Source organism: Lissotriton helveticus, chromosome 4_1 (genome assembly GCF_964261635.1).
Source record: "Lissotriton helveticus chromosome 4_1, aLisHel1.1, whole genome shotgun sequence".
NCBI classification, from domain to species: domain Eukaryota; kingdom Metazoa; phylum Chordata; class Amphibia; order Caudata; family Salamandridae; genus Lissotriton; species Lissotriton helveticus.
Genome location: NC_136063.1, coordinates 1,057,724,405 through 1,057,740,642, shown reverse-complemented (window position 1 = coordinate 1,057,740,642; position 16,238 = coordinate 1,057,724,405). Strand labels below are relative to the sequence as shown.

Below are 16,238 nucleotides of genomic sequence, written 5' to 3'. Positions count from 1 at the left end.
CGGGGAAAACAATATTTGCTTACCACAAACAACCCTGAAGTTTACTGTGACTAGATGTGATGCCTGGCGCCATCCCGTAACAGCCTTGATCATTCAGTAATAAATAACTCCCATTCGAGAGCAACTCGAAAACTGGATGATTCACTTCACCTGGGGAGCATTTCAAGTAGCAAGATAAGTTCACTTTCGAGGCATTACACTCTCCATGAATCGAGACCGCATTACACACTAAAGATTCACTTAAAGCCCTCTCACAGAATGTTCATCTCAAGAAAACTTCAGGGTCCTTATTGCTATACCTATATCTGTACGGTAACTCCCAGGTTTCCTGTATGTACCATTCACCCAACGATTCATGCCTGCCTGCTTGGATGTATCTAAGGCAGTATTATAACTGGAATGTTGTGATTGGCAGTGCAATATAGCCATGAATTAACCATTACGTAGATGGTGGCTCTGCTACTGTAAAAGGTAACTTCCCTAATCCTTCAATGAACAGCATGGTGTACTTTGCATCTCTGCATGCCATGGTCAATTGTCAGTCAGTGATTATAAGCCGAAAACAAATGTGAGCCATTAATGAACCGCCATGGCATGTGGCCAGAATGCCATGATTGTAGCGAGCAGCTTAAAAGCACAATGGAGCTCAATTGAGATTGCCCATGTTGTAGAAGATTCAGAAAAGGGGGTGGTGATGAACAGAGTGCCTGAATTAAGCAGACTACTCTAACCCAGTCCAAAGATCAGGGCTTGATCCATCACCGTTTTTTAGCTCACTGCACCATCCCAGCTCCGAACTTGGCTATATGCAAATTAGTCTGTTCCTGTCCCAGTGCATGATGGGAACAGGGCAAACCAAACTACCAAGCCAATTCTTATACTGGGAAGGAAACAAGCTTCCGGGGACCGGTTTCTGCCATTTCAGGCGTCGTCGGCCCGGCTTGCTTGAATCCTGATGGTGCAATGAGCAAGGGACTCACATCTGAGTATACCCTTCCACGCTTATGGTGGACAAAATGATTCAGAAAAGGGGGTGGTGATGAACAGAGTGCCTGAATTAAGCAGACCACTCTTACCCAGTCCAAAGATCAGGGCTTGATCCATCACCGTTTTTTAGCTCACTGCACCATCCCAGCTCAGAACTTGGCTATATGCAAATTAGTCTGTTCCTGTCCCAGTGCATGATGGGAACAGGGCAGTGAGCTAAATAACGGTGATGGATCAAGCCCTGATCTTTGGACTGGGTAAGAGTGGTCTGCTTAATTCAGACACTCTGTTCATCACCACCCCCTTTCCTGAATCATTTTGTCCACCATAAGCGTGGAAGGGTATACTCAGACATGAGTCCCTTGCTCACTGCTCCATCAGGATTCAAGCAAGCCGGGCCGACGACGCCTGAAATGGCAGAAACCGGTCCCCGGAAGCTTGTCTCCTTTCTGGTGAAGAATTGGCTTGGTAGTTTGGTCTGCCCTGTTCCCATGATGCACTGGGCCAGGGACAGACTAATTTGCATATAGCCAGGTTCTGAGCTGGGATGGGGCAGTGAGCTAAATAACGGTGATGGATCAAGCCCTGATCTTTGGACTGGGTAAGAGTGGTCTGCTTAATTCAGACACTCTGTTCATCACCACCCCCTTTTCTGAATCATGTTGTAGAAGAGTCAAATCTTGTTCCATTATGTGGATTGCTGAGAACACAATGTTGCCCAGTGAATAAATACACAATGAAAGTGTAATCATACCATTGTCTACCACAGCCAAGGCCTTTTCTAGGTTAATCCTAGCATATAAGAAGCGTTTTTATGCGGTTTCTTGGGACCTAGGAAGAAATTCCTAAGATCCATGTTGTCTGACAGAAGGACAAGTGTTGTTTCACTTGTTGTGTTGAGGTTTTTAGCAATTCTGGGCACAACTTCCCAACACTATAAGAAGTCACTACCCCTGGGTCGTCTGTGTGTACATAGTGTGGGTCACGCCTATGGATACTAAACTCTCCGATGGTACCCCTGAATCTTCAGTGACACCTATTTTTGTTGATAGGGCAAACCAACAATCCCTTCCAATTCCAGCATCTCCTCACTTATCAGTGTGTCATTTATTAAACCCTCAGTAGGTGTGGGTAAGGGGATCCGTGGCGTCTTCAGGTCAGGTTGCACTGTTCTGTTCAGGAAAATGATCTGTAATGGTATGAGGCAAACTCTCAATAAAGCCTCAGATCCCTGAACTTGCCATTCCTTTGTCCCCCAGATTGATGTTGTGTCTATTGTTTCCCTCCAATAGTCAAAACCTTGTATAGACAGTTGGGAGATAAAAGGAGCTGAATATACAGGTTTGGTGTTTGTCAGCATTGTTTTCTTCGCAGTTGCATTTGTTTATACTAACTTATAGTAATACGACATTGGGTCCGATGTGTTGAACCCTGAAAAGTATGCAAATTGTGCGAATGTGCAGAACTACCTTTCGGCTGTGTTGGGCAATGTTACCATTGATGGTAAGTGTTAACAGTTGGTGGGACACTTGCTTTGTGCAAAAATAGATGACCATAATACTGGTAACAAAACATACTGTCGAAGTCAGGTGTATCTTCGTACAATTCCCTGTAAGAAAATGCAGCAAATTGTTCTAAATCTGAGAGCATAGTATTTACAGTCTCAATGTCCCAATCATCAGAGAGTGTACTCGGGGTAATGAAATCATTCAATGAAATTTTAAATATGTGTGAAATTTCAAATGTTCAGTAGGACCAAATACTTCATATGAAACCTTATCCCAATCTATACCATCCGCTATTGGAACTGCTGTAATGTTCACTAGGGACAGGTCTCTCTGTTCACTGTGTGACGACGTATGAGGTTTCAAGACCAAGTTCACAGGTTGTACTGCAGAGGGTTGTGGGAGTTAATGTCCATTCAGTAGCAGGAAAAAGACAGTTACTATACCAATACAAATTAACAGGAACGGGATCCCTAATGCAAACCAAAGATGCAACCAAGGGGACACAAAGTAAGTATTTTTCGGCCAGAGATAAAATTGTTGAAAATGTTCTCTTTTGGAAATGGGTGACCTTTGCTCAGGTTCACTTGGATCTGAAGAAAAGTCATCAAAGGTGATGAAGTAGCCGGACCTAGTTTGATCTATATTTTGTAGCTCTGCAAGGTTTGTAGAACTGGCAGGTGTCCCTTGTGAAGGCCCATTGATGTAGATGTCATTATTAGGCCGAATTGCAGTTTGCATTTCAGTTGTATTTGGATGTTCAATTTCAACTGCTGTAATTTGTACTCCGTTATCTGATACTCTTGCATTGTGCGCAGGGGAGTCTTGAAATGTTATTAGTCTTTCCATCTGAACTTCCTGTATAGTGGCAAGAGTTGATCTATGGCTATTCAGGTTTCTACATAGCCTACTGTTGAGAATCGGCCACATAGTGTGGTTTGATCAATGGAGACAAATCTTCTTTCTTTTTTGCCGGCAAGTGGCGAAAGAAGTACTGTTCTTGTTCCTTCAACTGCCAGGACAGGTACGAGTGCTCTGTAAGATGGCCCAAACCCCTTCTTGTCCACAATCTTTTCTCTGACCAGGTACCCAATCTTCGGGACCCAAACAGGCCTTGCCGGAATCTGTTTCACTTCCACTGTGGCAGTGCGCTTTACTTGGACGTTACTTTGTAATGGGCGGAATTCATTGAGTTCCTGTAAAGCAGCCAAACGATTACTCAATTCAAATGGTTTTACCACAATCGAGGTCAGGTAGCCGCAGTCTTGTCCCAAACAGGATCTCATAGGGTGTACGTCCTCCCAAGGATTTTCTTGGTATGTTTTTAAGTGCCCTCTGGACCCCATACAGGTGATTGACCCAATTGCCGCCCGCACCTAATACCCTTGCTGTTAAGGATTGCTTTAGGTCCCAGTTTTTCCTATCCATCACTGACTTTCCCTCAGGATGGTAGGGGGAGGAGTATGGCAAGGCCACACCCATACTTCCCATGGCTTACTTGTAAGCCCATGAGCTAAATGCAGGGCCACGGTCCGAGTGTAACGTGCCAATTGCATATGCCCGGAAGAAGACTCGCAAATCCTTCATAACAGTTCGGGGGTCAGCCGAGCGCTAGGGCCAAACCCATAGGAATCTAGAGCATGAATCCGCTGCCACCAAGATGTACTTGTAGGCCCCATCTGAATTTAGGGGCCACAGTGGTCCAAATAGACACATGTGAGAGGTCTACCTGAAATGATTAGTGGTGTTTTCGGTGTCCGTGTGATGGCGGAACCTTCAATCTGCTGACAGATGTCGCACTTTAGGACATAACCCTTAGTTGTTTAGACAAACCTTGCCATCAGTATCGCTGCTTCAATGGAATTGTAGCAGTGACTCCTGCGTGTGCTGAGCCCAAACCCTCGTGTGCAGCTAGAATCAAACCTAATCTGCGATCCTTGTTTGGTATAACTCGATACCCCACTCCTGGAATATGAGCATACGGTGTATTTTGCACATCTAATTTATAGGAGTACTTGAGTGGAAAGCCCTTTGCACTGCAGAGCCGTTTTTAGAGGCGTTGACAGCTATCATTATGTCTCAGTCGACCCTCGTGCTAGAACGAGTGATTGCAGTAACAGCAGCAGTTCGCACATTCGCCTTGGCGGCTTCATCAGCCAGTGAATTCCCTTCAACGTGTAACCCAACACGCTGATGACTCAGGTGTGAATAACTTGAGCCCGTGGCAGGCATTCCTTCAGCTTTGCCTCTTGTTTTCAGTACAATTTATGCTTAATTGTGCAACCCTTGGATATAGTATGGGTTTACTGCCACACTAGCATTCTTGCACTGGTGAAGATGCTCACTGCCACACTGTGGTTTATTACACATCTTATGGAACTGCACTAACCTAACTAAATATTGACCCGACATTAAGCATACAATGATCTCTGCTTGTGACAACCCTCTAACTATCTTGGCTCAACTGCCTATATTGAATGACGTAACAGACATTATAGGTTTCTCTAATCAAAAACGCAGGTGGATGTTGATATCTTTGGTGGAAGTCCAGGTCTGTATTTTGAGACATTGATGGTGCACCAGATTACCTACATATGAAGAATAAAGGTCTGAGGTGTTACATGCAGTGACTTGTTATCAATAGGGTTAATGACAAGATGGATATGTTTGAAAATATACAGGGGGCTTCCTGAATGAGCCTACAAAATGAGACATGATCAATTACACTACTGACTGTATACCCCTACTAACCAGACAAAATATTACCCACTGCTTTGTTGTCTCTTACCCTCCTTACATTTTATTGATATGGACAGAGAGCACTGTTGAGTGTAGACTCTATTGGAGTGATTGTATTATAGGTTGTTGATTGTCTTATTAGTCGTTGAATGTTAGTGTTTTCTTTCCAGATTATGTTTTCTTTACCTGCAGATTGCTCTTTCCCCATGTGATTTTCCTCACCCCTTGTAATCCTTTATGCAGTTTTGTTTTTGCCTCATAATCTTTGGACGGGAGTAAAAAGTCCTATCGTTCATATTTCTTGCTATCTGGACTTTGTGGATTTGTAAAGTACTGAACTTGTTTATGTTTATCGTATCGTTTGATGTGTAAGACACCCCAAGAAAGAACTGCTTTTAAAAGCTACATGGAGTCAGAATTTAATGAGAAGAGCAATCGCTGTTCATACTAAACTGTTTATTTTCACATTTACGTTAGGGTTATGAGAGATTGACTGTTTCCCTAGTCCCACAGAAGATTTCACTGAAGAAATACAATATATTTTGGTCTGTAGGAGGGCTCACCTTTTCATGCATTTATCATTGTCGTTCACAAAGATCGAGCCTGCGCTTATTCCTTTATTTTAAAGTTTTATAGAGTGCAAATCAGACCCATGAGGGTATCAGAGCGCTTTACAGGATTGAAGGGTAGTATACAAAGGATTTAGGAGGGGAGGATATCAATGGGATACAAAGGGTTGGGTACATTGTGCCGGAAAAACTTTCAAATTCCGGATACATATGGGATAAAAACAGGTAGAATCATTATACAACAAAATAAGTAGTCTCAGCTCCCGGGTGGTCTGCCCAGGAGGGCCGGGAAGGTATCATCCGGAAAAAGTCAGGGTAATGCCGTAATGGTAGGTGGAACAAGGTCGTAGAGGAGATTGTAATGCAATCGTTAGGCGAGGAATTTGCCCACACGGTTTACACAACTCGTACTGTAGTACATAACTTTTAGAACTATCCTGAAAGGTAGGTACTATTGTATCGGCCTGGCATTACATTTTCATCACCCAATTGGCAACTTTCTTTTACAGTTGAGGAAAAACTTACCTAGGAAAGCTAAACCACAAATGACAGTCGAGTAGATTGCGTCTTATGATGTGGGTCATGTAATCTTTCCCTTAAAGCTAAGGATACCCTTAGTGCTGAGAGAAGAAGAATTTAAAGGTTAGAATCAGAAAGGGTCCTCCTCCAAAGAGTGCTAGGAAGCAGCCTTATTCCTCTGTCAGATTTTTCTGGTTGAGACTCCACTATACACAGGCTTAACACAGGTCTTATTGAGGAAATGTAGAACACATACCAGATTAGTCTTGGTTTCTCCTTATATGTAGTGTATGCATAAACCATTCCATGTCCAGCCTGGCTATTGTGTGGCCTTTCTTGGCTAGTGCCTTCCCTCTCGACTTATAAGATATTATTATTAGGAGACCCTGGGTAACGTTTAAGAGCTTTCGCTTTCCTTATTAGCCTTGGATTGTTGTGTTTTCAGGTAAACAAATTGGAGCTAGCTGTCAATTGTTTGGAGCATATACTGTTGCCATATACTGTTGAAATCACCTTCCACACGGATTCGATATATTAAAATTCACCAACCATTGCATGCCCTAAAACTTGTCTCAAACATAACTAATCAATATGAAGGGTTTGATTAAAGGCGGACATACAAATTGGTTAAGCAGGGCATAATTTTAGATAGGACACTGTACCTCAAGGACGAGTATTTACCTGTTGTTCTTGCCCTCATTGTTGCTGCACCTTTTGGGGACTCACTGCGCTGCCTTGGCCCGCTGAACTGCCGAACTGTCAGCCACGCCACGTCGCAGGACCGGGACTACATTTCCCGGCAACCCCTAGTCGCTCACACTAATCACGCCACAGGAAAGGGCTGGGAGGCCGTTAAATTGAAGGAGAGCCTCCCGCAGCGCGGGATTTACCTGTTGATCTTGCCCTCATTGTTGCTGCACCTTTTGGGGACTCATGACGCTGCCTTAGCCCGCTGAACTGCCAAACTGTCAGCCACACCACGCCTCAGGACCAGGACTACAGTTCCCGGCAGCCCCTAGTCGCGCACACTGACCACGCCACAGGAAAGCGCGTTGAGGTCGTTCAATCGAAGGAGAGCCTCCCGCACTGCGGGACGCGCGCGGGAACTGCCTGGGCGAAGCCCAGGCCAAGGGCGGGCCCGTCCCACGCCCGTCAGCATCTGGAAGAGGCTGGGCTGGGGCCCCCCTTTAACATCTATCCCAGGACGTTGAGTAAGCAATTGTCAAGGATCGTTTGGATTGAAGGGGATGTTGTAACTTGCTTAAGATCATTAATATCTGGCACAAATAGACTCCCATATTGTATTGCTTTCTAATTCTTGATTGGGAATGAGCTAGAACTCACGCAAAGGGGGGTGGGAGTGGTAGGGACTCTAGTTGTCTTTCTCAGCTGAGCGGAATCTGTACTTATGCATGAAATTGAGATAACAGAAAGGCGGCTTTCACTTGATCCACTAAATCCACATATAGGACAAACTGCTTTTAAAGATTGTAATACAGTTTCAACTATATGTCCAGATTCATCACAAATCACTATAGATAGTTCTCAGTTAGGTGTCCCAGATGTGGATAATGAAACAAGTAAATCATCCGTCTCTGTTGTCAATACTACTAATGTTTGTACTAGACAGAAAAAATTAGCAGTTGTCCCAGGAAATAATGGTCAGGCAAAGAAAAGGAAAGCGCTGGGTGCCCCAAAAGCTAGTCTACAGGCCGCAAAACTAGCTAAGAATAAGAGTGTGGCCTGAGAGAGGGGTGGGATCTCAGTTCCATCAGCTGAGAAGGAACAAGACGGAGTGGGTATAAAGGGAACTGATAGTGATCAGCTTGGCCTGCGAAATTTAGATTCTATAGAGGCCAAAGATGAGTTTCTTAACCAAATGGAAGCAAAGCTCATGGCTTTAATTGATCCTCTTATGTCTAGATTAATGGCAATAGATCAGAGACTAGCCAAAATAGAGGACCATTTGGAGAAGGACCCAGCCATTCGCATTGGGAGTTGCCCTACAAAAACCATGGAGCCTAGTCGGTAGGAAATAGTTCCATATTTAGGTATCACCAAGGGAATAATTTTGTTTTACTTGTTGACTTACCCTATTCCCTTGGGATTAAAGGGTTACTCTCTTTCTTTTTGATCTTGTTAATTATGGAGCTGCCATTTGGGGGAAAGCAAATACGACAATCCTTCAAACTAATGAAAATAAGTTCCTAAAAAGACTGTTGACAGTCCCTAGTGCGGCCGCAAACATGATCGTACACAAAGAATTGTCTGTCCCATATTTAAGTGACACCCTCAATATAGCTGCCCTTACACTCTGGCATGGCTTATGGACAAAGGAAGAAACTAAAATTCTCTAAGGATTTAGTTATAGATTGTCTAGCATTAGACCATGGTATGAAAATACCATGGTTGTGTCACATTGTTAATCTTTTGACAAAATGTGAAATACGCACAGACGACCCCATAAGCATACAAGAATATAGTAAAAGAGACCTGAAATTGAGATATCTTGCTGCCATAGAACTTGACAGGGATATGACGATTAAGCAAAAACAGACAGTGGCAGCTTACTGTGAACGTCCATACATGAGGGGCACTCAGTTATATCTTATCCTGGTCCAGAACGTTCAGCACAGATTTTATCTGACCAGGCTAAGGATGAGCACCTTACATTATTTAATTGCTTTCCCAAGAACTGAGAAATGGCACAGAATCTTGCCCCCCTGTCCATGTGATGGTAAAACCTCTCAGTCCACTTTGCATTTTATTCTCTTTTGCCCTTTTTATACGGCTATCCGAAAAACTGTATTGAAACCACTATTTAAAAAACAAAATTTATTTTTATTTATAAGGATGCGTTTAATTTTATATGCAGCTTGGACACAATGAAAATTAAAAGCTCTGTAATATGCTTCATACAAAAATCAATTAGGAAAAGAAAAGATTATGCACTTTTGGATGTTCTGCTGTATGAACAAGATGACGAGTAATACCATTTTTAATCGCATTCTTTTGCACTGATTCCACTTGCACCTTATTGTATGAGCTAGTGGTAGATTGTATTTTAAGGATCTTCGAAAAATGGACCTGCTATCTTATTGTATACTTGTTCCCATGTACTTTAAATGTGCACATATTTTATCATAATCAATCTTCCCCCATTAAATATAGTCAGAATGTACTCTTTTTTAGATACATGTGTGTTAGTATGCTTTTATGGTGTTTGCCTTGTTGTCACCGAACAAAGCTGTTTGAATTTGAATTTGAGTATGTCAGTCACTGTGGCATTCATTGCATATTTCTCTGAGATTTAGATATGCATAGTAGGCAGATTCGATGCAATGAAACTACCTGCAGCAGCCTGGAGCTTTCTTGGACATATATATGACTTGGCAGCCGCACTGGAAGTAGTGGTTGGTCTCTGTTGCTGGTCACTATACCTGTTGGAACAACTTGAGACCGTCATCTAGTTAAGACGTAGAGTTCTGTGGTTGGCTCAACAAATGAACAAGGTTAAAAAGAGCTTGTGTAAAGAATACTATTTTAAAGTGTGGCAGGCTTGTCTGATCACGGTTGGGGGTAGTGATAAAGGGTACCTACCCCTTTGGGGGATGGCTCCTCAGGGTTTATTCGTCTGAATTCATGGACACTTGACAAAGATTGGCCGCGTGTGAAGCTTGACCAAAACCCACTGAAACTCTGTGAGGAGCTAAATGGCAATACCCATTCTAGTTGTATAAGGGACCAGTGAATGATATGCCATGTACAAATAGGAGAGGCTGGGTATAGTACTCTTTTTGGAAAATTGCCCCGTCCATATTGCTTCTCATGGGACCAAGGGGTTGCTGTAGTGAAGCCTTTACACAGCAGATGGGGTGTTTAATTTCCTGGAGCTAAGCAGCATAATGACCAATCTTACTCCCTGCTGATATTATTCTAGTGTACAGGATTAAAAGGACTACTGCACCCCTGGTTCTATTGAAGTACAACCCTAGAAACCCCTGTGCCTTCCTCCTGCTGCTGCCCTCTTCTCCAGCTGTCTGCATGCGAGTAGATCGAGTGAGAGTGGCATGCCTTGTCATATATTCTGGTACAGCACCCCCGGCAGGTAACAAAGCTGTTTCCCTTTTGCAACCTGCATACTCCTGTACACTGCCCACCATTGTTGGAGAACTTTACTTATTGGGCTGTTTCACTGGCTAGACGAACTTTTGCTATTGCACCCTTTAATTTGGATGTATCAGGACATCCATCGCCCAGGTTTCTAATAAAGGGCGGAATTATACAGACATCTATTTTATTTGAATCTTAGTGCTCTGATCTGGCATTCAGCCAACATTTTTAATACAATCTTTGGGAATGATGCGCAACCTGCCTGTATCCAAAATACCCTGTCTATGATTGGTAAGAATACCAATAACTGTGATGGATAGCACATTTAAGCAGTATTAAAGCATCAAAAGGCAGATGGCTTATCATATTGTAAATGAAATACATTGCAATCATGAGCCCTGCTGGAGCTTTCCAGAGGTATGCCATTTCAATTGAATGAGTATGTGTAGGAAGCATTGGGCGAAATTCATGAGTCAGGGTATAATGCGGTTAAACATAGATCACATTCTTTCAATGTATTCATCCACAGTTCAGGCTCACATTGCTTTCCTCTAAATTTCCTCTGATGCATCACGCTATCGTTGTAATCCCCGTGGGAATGAATATTTTACTGGCTTTGCACAATATTTATTTTTCTGTCACATCTGCTTGTTGTGTGAAATGCAGTGTTATTGCAAAATCAGAGAGCTGGACAACGCTGATAAGCTAAAATCTTTACCGATAGATATCTGCTATTTACTGAGTTTGCTAAAGATAATATTACTAGGTTTTCTTGTGATTAAATAAAACTGTTTTATTTTTTATTTTGTTGTGTGATGCAAGTTTTTCTTTGTGCATATGTTTGCAGCCGGGTCCCGATCTTCTTACACCAGCCAGCACAGCCACCTTGGTTCGGATCTCCGGTCACTCCAATCTCCCGAGCACCACATAGACCCTATTTACGAGGATCGGGTGTATCAGAAGCCGCCTATGAGGAGTCTCGGTCAAAGCCAGGGAGACCCACTGCAGCCAGCACATCCGGGAGCATACCGCACGAGCACAGGTACGGGAGCATCTCCATTCCCAGATAAACCCCCATCAACATTTGGATAAAAGAACCTGTACACCTATCATTCTGTGAATTTAGTAACCCTACATTTCCGGATACATAGATGAAATCAGCATGGTCACTGAGCAAAGCGCTTATTGGATTTTTTGGAGGCCTACTCCCATATACCACCTTCCATCCTGAAAGGGGGCTTCCGGTGCAGGAATACATGGCTTCCGTATTTAATGTAGAAACAGAATCCAGTTGTATTTCAAGTAACTAATGTTTAGTCTGATTTACTTGCCTAAGCTGTTTTTTTGGTCTGTAGCATAAAATGCTTGCAAATGGTAATGTGTTTTGTTACACAAACACAAGAACTGTAGCTAGACTAACCGGAGTTTCGAGAGTCTTCCCGAACTGCCAGGATTCCTTTGAGTATTTACTATAGTTCATTTTACGAGGCTCCCTAACTCCAATCTTTCACAGACCTCTTACCCAATGAAGCAGCTGCTCTAGGCTATGATATCCTCTTGAGTCGCCACACGACCACTGGAAGAGATCAAGGGGCCCATGGACCCGAGGGGCTACAAAACAATGGGCGCACACATAACTCACGATAAACCACTGATTTGAACCAAGGGGACAACAAAGAGTGAGACTCATTATGGAAGAGAAAGCAAAGAGTGCAATAAGTCATGATAATATTAGAACAATAAACCACGTGAGCTGGTAAAGAAGGGAGAGACAGCTGGAACTCGCACTCAAAAATATGAACTACGGAAAGTAGAGACATTAAAAAAAGCATCATCTGTAAATACTGCCAACCAGATAGAACAAAATGGCGAAAATAACTTGGCAAGTAAAAAGAAATAGAAGATAATATTTAACAGAGCAGAGTGTATTAATGATGCCTAGAAAGGTCAAAATCAAGTGCTTGTTAATTAGCAGTTGAATATGTAAAATATAAAACAAATTAATCAATCCTTCATAATTCTATTAAAACAGATATAAACATATGTGACAGAAGGTTGCCAGACTAAACTGTGTAGATATACACATGCAAATACTGGACCATGATAAGTTTGAAAACATAACTACCACCACAATCTTGTATGACTCACACCACCAACAGTACCAAAAGAACTCTACAGTTTAACCATCATAGTTAAATTCTGCAGCATTGTCTAGCTAGTCAAGGGATCCACACCCCAGTAAAGCATATTCTGCAATTGCAATAAGCCTACAGAACACAAAGGGGTTGAAAGTGAATGTTAACCAGCCCTTGTGCATTGCAAGGCAATCAAAGAAATATGTGGGTGAGTCCATCCTGTATTCTTTTTTTTTCTCCTTCCCAAGTCCATGATTAACGCCTGGAAGAGGGTGTGCCAGCACAGAGGCCATTCGGTCCTAGCTTCACCTGTCCGTATGTGTGCTAGTGCAATCTGCTTCCTTTGGGAGGGGGCACTGTTGCCCAGGAGTGAGTAGTCTTTGAATTCAACACACCCTCTCTTATGAGGCATGGATGGATCAGTAGAGTCCTCTGCTGGGTTGCTGTTAAATGTGCCCAGGCACAGAAACTTGACATACCTCCTTAGTGGCCTACTATCAGTGAACCTTAAATTTGCTTGTGAATTACCCCCATGACCATTAGGAAGTGACTGTTTCAGGAGGTTCTGACAGAGGATCTCTGCTGATGAATTTCATATCATAAAAGGGTTTCCAATGACCCTACAGTTCTATAGTAGAGAAGTGTGGCTCAATGGTTAGAGCGGCAGACCCTGATGCAGTAGTCTGGCCGGGACCAGGGTTCAATTCGCGCCTCGGCGGGTCTCGGGCTCAATTTCCTCGGACCTGATAATTCTCGCCTCGGTGCCTATTCAACTCATGAGTCCCACTCTGCACCTCTGGGCAATAGCTTGCTTAATCTCTACAACGGCGACGATGCCTGACTTCACCTTGGGGTTGCCCAGGAGTGGGCTCCTCACAGGGAAAGGCCAGGAAGGGTTCCTCGGTGGTATTCGTACAAGTGCCGAGATGCCTACGGGTAGTCGTGCGCTATACAAGTGCGTAATCATTTCATCATCATCATCATCATTTCATCATCATACCAACGTATGGGGTGCATCAAATGGGGGGGAAACTGGCAAACGTTCCAGTCTGATGACATGGTGACACAAGCGTTTATCATGCAGTTTATCTAATGTCTGCTGTAATGAGCTTCAGACTCTCATCTGGCACTATTCATTGCCCTTCTCTAGCACCTTCCAAAATCCTCTTTTCTATACTTTTTGGTCTTGCAACCCGCCCATTGCTTTTCAATTGTTTCTGTGAGTGTCTTTTAAAAAGCCATGCTTCCAAGTGGCTAATCTTTCCTATTTGTCCCTCCTTTCCATGGGTTGGTCCCTCCCACGGAGCAGAGCTTCATTACGTGTAACCTTACACTTGTCGCATTAGGAAATGTTTTCAGGACAATTTTTTTCTTTGGTTAACAGCGCTTTTCACGAGTGCTCAAGTTTTCACTTGTTTGTCTTTGCACCATCCTTGCTAGTGCATGTCTAGCCAGCCTGCTGTATTTTATTGGTATTTTTAAAGTCTCTTCAATGGTTATTAGCTGAGCAGGGTTTGTGGGGTTTAGGACAGTTCAATCTGAAGTATTGCTTTGTTTTAGGCTTCACCACTGCTACCATTTTGGAACATCAGCCCCAGCTGGGCATGGGTTCTAATCCCCCTCCTGTTCCAGGAGCTATATTGATATTTTTGCTCCCATCTTTCAGGTCATATGCCTTGTAATTTTGCAGGTTAGTGCTTAAAAGGCAGGCGATTGCTGCAAGCAAGTTTACATCTCTGAAATGTGCAAGAGAGCTGCCACCATCTTAAGTAACAGAGCTATCAACAAAAGGCTTGGGTCCTGTTACTACCTGGCTTGGACCACTCTAGTATCTGAAACAAACAAATGACCAGCTAGTATCTTACCGAATTACTATACTGCACCTAGACAATCAATTCTAAGTACTTGTGATTTATTTCACTTTAATTTCAAACGCGTTTCACAATTTTTTGAAAAACATTTCATCATGGCATAGAGAGACACATCACATTTCTAGTGTAACCTAAATACACGCAAAAACATAAATTACTAACGAATCACAAAAACATAGAAAAGTGAAAGAACTTGAATATCAAAAATATGTACATGACCATTATTCATATTCTCGTTGCCCTCCTAGAATTTAGAGGGCACCAGTCCTTGTATGAAGCACACAGAGCAGGCGGAGTGTATACAAATCAAAAAAGTCCTGCCTGTATACTAGGCTGAAGGCAACAACATCATCTCATGGGTCCCATTAAAATTGATTGTCTAGGTGCAGTATAGTAATTCTGTAAGATCCTATCTAGTCATTTGTTTGTTTCAGATACCATCTTAATTAAGGAACCATGCTGGAATCCCGGCCTCAGCTCAGTATTCCGTGATGCGTGCTACTGCACTCGACACACTGCAGTAAACAGTTGAGCAAATATAGGGAATCACAGATGACATCAGTAAGCATCCCATTTGCCTTTCTTTTTTTAAAGCCAAAACATGATTTTGGACCGAGCTCTAGGTGCAGTATTGATTTGAGCAAGAAAAGTCTACATTACTGCAACACTCCTCCCTAGCCATGGGTGCCAGGCATCTTATCTATTTGCTTATCGCCATGAAACATCAGCGCAAAACTCACAGTGGAGAGAATGTGGCACTACTGTCAGAACTGGCTACTTTAGAGCGGGGAACCATGTTTGAGTCTCAGCGTTGGCTCACCCTCTTGTGATTGTGGGCAAATCACTTCATATTCCTGTGCCTAAAATAAAACATGTTTAAAGTAAACTAGTGCTCAGGTAAAGCACTACTTCTAGTCTGGTTTGCAGTTAATGCAAACAACTTTATGCATAAGAGGTCAGTGCCCATCTAGCACCTCGATGGCCCTAAATGCTACACATGCCAGGCATGGTTCAGGGGAGGCCACCGTGTATACAACAAACAATAGCTCAATAATTGTGTCTAGTTCTGAATGTTTGAAACTCAACAGAAGAAATTAGGCACTGATATTCAGCAAGTACCAATTTCCACTTCTAATACAGGCTCACAGGGGCATGCGGATAGGGGGCCTCGGGTAGCTTGCCCCCATCCACAGGAGTGTTAACATGCAAGCAGTGTACATATAGATATATGTAAATGTACATGGAGCAACAATCATTAAAGAAAAGCATAATTCTGGGATACTGCACTGAATGTAACATTGTCACTGCCATATTGACCTACCAATTTAAGGCTGAGGGCACTTCTGGCTTCTCATCCATCACATAATTACTGAAAATAGGGAGGGGATGCATGCAACAAAACAGCTTTTCATTACAATCACGGAACTTACCTTACCCAATAAGTAGTGTGTTGGGAGGTTTACCATTGTTAATTATCCAACAGCAAACTGTTGTGAATGTTTTCATACTTGTTCAGATCATGCAGTTGAAGGTACTATTAAATTGTCGCTTGATTTTGCTGGGTCCAGGGCATGTTGTGTTGCCATGGTACGGTGTTCAAGCAGAAGTGTGGGGGAGTGCTTCTCTCGGCGGATTAACATTTTCATTACCAAGGGTTCGTTTTTGTATGACATCACATGTCTGCATCTATTTAACATGGCCTCTCTCTCTTGGCGTGACCGTGTTTAACTCACTGTGCAACATTATTTAATTTGAAATCCATATACGTTTGCAATGCGGGCACATTGTGGTAAAGTTAAA

The 16,238-nt window shown here is 42.9% G+C and overlaps 1 protein-coding gene across 6 annotated transcripts in view; it reads left to right on the top strand.

The window, feature by feature from the left end:
- Positions 1 to 16,238, top strand: part of CTNND2 (catenin delta 2) — a 3,216,642-nt gene that overhangs the window by 1,683,256 nt on the left and 1,517,148 nt on the right. For all 6 annotated transcript variants that reach the window (XM_078687656.1, XM_078687653.1, XM_078687655.1 and 3 more), the window contains exon 8: positions 11,280 to 11,474. In XM_078687656.1, coding sequence (XP_078543782.1) covers positions 11,280 to 11,474 — 195 coding nt within the window. The remainder of the gene's footprint in view (positions 1 to 11,279; positions 11,475 to 16,238) is intronic.